Raw genomic sequence first — 6,021 nt, 5'->3', positions numbered from 1 at the left:
GGCCAAATTTTGGAGTTTGTCATAGTTGTAGAAGCACGATGCATTACTTCAAGGATTGCCCGACAAAAATTCGATGCCCGTGGTGTCCACGTGGAATCCAAAAGTGTTTTGAGGTTGTGAAGAGCACCGATAATAAGGGGCGATTATTCAAAACTTGTAGTGAGGATTGTGGGTACTTTGACTGGGTTGAAAATGAAGAATCAAGCGGCGAATCTAGTGCCGTTAACGAAGCGGTGACTGTTGTGTCCAACGAGGAAACTGAAGAGTTACCAAGCATGTTTGACTCTCTTGCTCGAATAGCCGACAAAAGAGGCATTGAGATTTCAATGACCGTGACATTTCGTAAGGAAAAAAAACACGCGGATGAGTGTGGGAAAGGAAAGGGCCCGGCACGGCATGCGTAGTAGTTAGTTGTCGAATGAATTGTATTTGTATTGTGTTCGTGTTGTATTATTATTTATTATAGTTCCTTTAGGTGATAAATTATGGTGAATGACATGTTCCTTCAGGTGAATGAAGGTTATATTTTTAGGTGCATAATATTAGATACAAAGCATATTTACAATACTCTTCTTCAATTTAGATGTAACCAGACTTTGCTTCGAAAAAGGACCTTCATGGGTGCACACCGCTTCATGGAGCGTGCTGCAAATGCCAATTAGATATAACGAGAAATTCTAAAGTTGGATTCAAATCTCTCCTCGGCACAAGATAGTGAAGGCAAAACACCCCTCCATTATGCAGCAATTAAAGGCAGAATAAACATAATTGTTGAAATACTTTCTGCAAATATTGGATCTGCTGAGATTATTACATTCAACGAGGAGACAATTCTGCATTTGGCTGTCAAAAATAATCACTTTGAAGTGGTTAAGTACTTACTGGAAAATTTTAATATTTCAAAACTTCTTAACTTGCATGATAGTGATGGGAACACCGTTCTGCACTTGGCTACTGCAGGAAAACTCACTGTTCTGCACTTGGCTACTGCAGGCAGATTTGGCAAGACCACTTGATCACACTGTTTCATAATTGGATTTATTATAACGCATAATATTTGAATGCTTATAAGGATACATTAATAAGGTCTATTGCAGTTGAAATTTTCCATTTATATTACAAGACTAAGAGAGCTTGTATACAAGTAATGCAATTTTCTGCCCTCACTTGATCACAAATAAAAAAATCAATTTAAAATTTGGAAAATCATAATCATTATCCTGTCTCTACCTCATTGCCAAGAAGGAAAGCAATGCTCTTCCTGAAAGTATTTTCATTCACTGCTACAACATTCTCTGTTATCTCCACACCACATATATCATCAGTCCCTTTCCTAATCAATGCATACATTGCACAACTTGGAAAAACATAAATTGAAAGCAAAAACTCGCAAGATTGCCATTCCCTTGAGTAAAGGAAATTACATAAAGGGTAGAAATTACAGTTGTCGACAAAGTCATGGACATAAAGGGTAGAAATTACATAAATATCTTCTTTCTTCATGCAGTTATTCCAGAATTCTCAGTCATCTCTAAATTATCTAGATTGATCCTTCGGAGAGTTTCCAATCGAAGTTAGAGAAGAGTTGAGGAAGCTCAACTCCAGCTATTTGAAAAGTTATACCAGGGCACATTCTTCTTCCTAATCGAAATGGAAGATATTCAATGTTATTTCCCGTGAATTCCATACCAGGGCACATTCTTCTACTAGCTCTTGGCAGAAGGGGAATTGCTGTATGCATCCTCAGAGACCATAGCCCAATCAGTTATTGATGATGATGTATCTATTCCTGCTGAGAACATATCCTATATAATATCCACCAGTCTTGTTAATCAAAATACAATTAGGAGTTAATATTACCTATAGAAGATTAAGTAATAGCCACAAACTTACAGAAATAACAGCTTTAATGTTATCGTAGTTAATAGGAATGCCAAGTTCTCCATTTTCCTTTACTCGCGAAGAATTAACATTAAACCCATATACCTTTATGATCCACCCTTGATCCTGCTACATTGTTTTGATTCTAAACTTTTCACAATGCATTCAAAACTATTGAAAATTCATGAACTCTGCTTTCAGTATTGATTGAACTCCAAAACTGCAGAAAATTCGTCATTACAGAAAATTCTCGAATGCCTTAGTACCCAAAACTGCAGCCACAAACAATAATTCTACAAACCAATCAACACAAACCCATTTTAGCACTTAGAACGAAATATGATCTTTCTCGGCAATTATCCACTTGGTAAAAAGTCTAGCATAAGATGAAGAATGCATACTAAATGAGTTCAAAATGAAATCAAAATATTCACAGTTCAGGACCTTTCCAAAAGAAGGCTCATCAAGTTCGATTGACTTCAAAATTAACCAAATGTTAGCTACAACTAAATAGGCCCGAATGAAATTCAAAATTTTTACGTTCAAGTGCTTGAATGCGCAAAAGTGAAATCCACAAGCTCTTCATCGAAACTCTTGCTGACTGCCACTGTCACCCTATATTGGCGTAACACCCAAAATAAGGCTCATAGCAAACGAAATTAATGAACTGAAAACATTAAACCCAACGACCTCAAAACATACATACCAAAAAGGATTGTGAACATGCGAACGGTGACAGTGATGAATACTGTTGAGAGGTGTTAACATCTGGTGCAGCCCCTTCCACAGTACTATGACTACCTTTCGGTCTCCTGCCTTTTGCTGATGTCGAAGTTGCCTGCACTTACATCAAATTCATATTAGAATAATTAGAGTTAGAGTTCAGTTTAAAATAGGAATGAAATAGAAATAAATACCTTTGCTTTCTTTGACATTAACTCCAGCGGCCCTTTTCGTCGAAGTTTCTTCGGTGCACCCTTTCTTTTCGATGATATGGGGTCTAGTACGTTGACACCCGAATGCTTTTGAGAATCAGTTTCGTGAGAGACTACATGAATGGGATGAGTATCACTACTCGACTTAAGCTCCTCCGCCTGAACTTTTATCCGCTCCATTACTGCACAACTTTGCTTTTCAGCATTCGCAGCAAGGTCAGCCACCTCTGAAAATGCTCGACACATATCCTCGTACCTCAACTGTGCCGGAGTACTAACCAACCCAGCATAGTACACTGCCACCCTCGTGTGTGCTCTACTAATGTCCCTCCTCCATCGTCGCAATATAAACTTATCCGACAATAACTTGACATCATTACGGATCAAAACAGTGACTGCATGCCTACAAAGTATCCCTCGGAACTCAAACAAGTGGCAACTACAAACAATGTCTCGGGTCTCCCTCGTAAATGACACGGAAAAGGTCCTTTTCGTTCGAGCCTCTCCATATAGTAGGACATCCTCCCACACCTCGTAAATTGTGCATTCAGAACCCTCTGAAAAAAACGATGTCACAGTAAACCTTCCCATGAACTCATTCTGAACCTCCCTGAACTTTGATATGGTGTAAACTTTTTGAAATTGCTTTTCCATATCGAAATTCGTTACACACGGTACCATTTGCGCGTACGACTTGAAGTCAGCCTGAAATTCCTTTTCAACCTTGTTCCGCAGTGCTCTTTCATATTGTTCAACAAATTGTTTCAAGGATGTTTTCGAATGAACATATCCATCGAAAAATACTCTCGCTTCGTTGCGTTGTGGACATTCCGGCCCAAAATGTGGTTCTCAAAAAACATGGAACCCAACGGCTTCTGTTTCCAAACAATCCCGCCAACCAATCATTGTCATACAACTTGTACGTATCAATCATCGCTCTCCAACCTTCTTCAAACTCATCAAGGGTCTGCGAATCATACACTAATCCATGTATAGTAGAAAATATCGAAGCCTTGTCATCATGATACCCGAACTTCTCAGGCAACTTCTTCAAGATATGCCACAAACACCACCTGTGCTTCGTATGTGGAAATACAATCTGAATTGCATTCTGCATTGCCTTATCTTGATCAGTAATTATTCCATTTGGTGCTTGACCGTGCATGCACTGCAACCATGTCCGGAATAACCACACAAATGTAGCGGTGTCCTCATTAGCTATAAAGCCACAACCAAGCAGTGTTGATTGTCCGTGATGATTGATGCCAACAAACGGGGCAAACGGCATGTCATACTTATTAGTCAGGTATGTTAGTCAGGTATGTCGTATCAAATGCGACAACATCATCAAACTCTTTATACGCTAGTCTACATCTATTGTCTGCCCAGAATACATTCTTAAGCCGGGACTCATCATCTAAATCCATACTGAAGTAAAATCCTGAGCATCGTGCTTGCATATTAGCAAAATAAGCTTGTATTGCGCCAGCATCTCCTTCCCCGAGCCGTAATCGTTGTACTTGTTCAATATAATTTCGACAATCTTTCTCGATAAATGTCATAGACTCATAACCACCTGCTTCCACCACTGTGGAGTTATAGCTTTTATGCAACGGAATTCCTGCAATATCGTTCACTTCAAGCTTTCGTTTGACATTTGCAGTCAGCTCTCGATTGCATCGATATAGCCTTGACTTCGAAGGGCTCGTTCTGTGATTGTGATCCAGGTGGGCTGTATTTACTCTCCATTTTCCATTACTCAGTAATGATGCCGAGATCCTTGCTTTACAATCAGTTTGACTAGTTGGTTGCTGCTTCAAAGAATTGCTTGTACCATAAATTCTTCTACCCTCACGACTACAAGTAAACGTTACATATCGCACAACACCATCATCCCCCTTTTTTGAATTCCGTTTCCTAACTGGAAAACCCACTTCATAAGCATATTTTTTATAGAACTCAAACATTTCTTTCTCATCATCGAACATCATACCCACCTCGGGCACATTCACACCATCTTTACCAAAGTTATCATTTCCACCTACGTTCTCATTCGTGACACTGTCATTCCTAGTTTCAACCAATAAGTCATGGTGCTGCTCTTCCATAGTTCCTAATCCTGAGATGAAATAAGCATTACAGAGACATTAACGCATAATAGTCCAATAATATTTGTGAACAACAAGCAAGCAGACTGTTAGATAGATCACTGGGGCTAAACACAATCCTGTTTAAATTTTTGTCATGTGCCACAAGTTTGAGAGCTTATAATTCTTACATGTTTTTGTCTTCTGTAATGATATTAATAAATATCTTCTTAGGATAAATCATCAGGGGATTGACTTATATACCCTAAACACAATAAATGAAATAAAAGGAAGAGAAAACCAAATCAATAGAACATTGGCTGTAAATGTACATTAACAAAACATTTTTACCGTTTATTACAGCTTCTTCCCTGCCATTTCGAGACCACGTTTAACTCACAGTACCACTGCAACATTACATCTTGCTATTCAATGTGCAATACCTAGTTAAGCTGCAAGTAAAAGTTTCAACAATACCTTTCCCGGTGTCGGCAACAGAAGCTTCCAACTCAATCTCTCAAAGCAGTCGCGGCTTAATTTGTCGGAGATGAAGAACGAACCGGGAAAATGAGGACTCAACACCGTTGAAGATGAGGGCAAATAGTAAAGAACGAGCTTCAACAGTAACGAACGCGCTTCAGTCGACGAGCTTCAGACCACGACCAAAACTTTCCTGGTTCATCACGACCGAAATGAAGTGGAGCTTAAGATTACGAGCCCCGGCAAATTGGAAGTGAAGCTTCGGTAAACTGTAATGAGGTTCGAATATTGGTCAGAGATGGACAAGAGACCGGCAAAAGGACGACCTTCGGTCGACGCCGGCGAGTTGGGCGATTCTGAGGGATGAAGTCGGCCGTCGAGGTGGAGGGAATTTTGAGACTAATTTTGTGGTTCTCCCTCGTTTTGTTTGGCCCTAGTGTTTTTGTTTTTTTGATTTTCAATTTTTGTCAATTGCCACGTCAGCCAATTCGAAATCCTGTGAAAAACCTGTGAAACTCTCCTGTACCTGAAGTATAATCCATACTAATAAAGCGTGATACCAAATTACTTGCGTGAAAAGATGTACACGCATTATCCACATAAGCATACGTGTTTGGATAATCTCTTATATACACCAT

General features: G+C 39.3%; 1 protein-coding gene across 1 annotated transcript; it reads right to left on the bottom strand.

The window, feature by feature from the left end:
• Positions 1-4,114: 4,114 nt before the first annotated feature.
• LOC111409437 (protein FAR-RED IMPAIRED RESPONSE 1-like) lies at positions 4,115-6,021 on the bottom strand. The gene is made up of 3 exons (XM_023039488.1): positions 5,891-6,021; positions 5,255-5,274; positions 4,115-4,935 (listed from the first exon to the last, which is right to left on the bottom strand). Exons 1-3 carry the CDS (start codon positions 6,019-6,021, stop codon positions 4,115-4,117), a joined length of 972 nt encoding a protein of 323 aa, XP_022895256.1.

Source organism: Olea europaea, chromosome 14 (genome assembly GCF_002742605.1).
Source record: "Olea europaea var. sylvestris chromosome 14, O_europaea_v1, whole genome shotgun sequence".
Lineage (NCBI taxonomy): Eukaryota > Viridiplantae > Streptophyta > Magnoliopsida > Lamiales > Oleaceae > Olea > Olea europaea.
The sequence above is the reverse complement of the archived record's forward strand: the minus strand, read 5'-3'. Positions and strand labels throughout refer to the sequence as shown.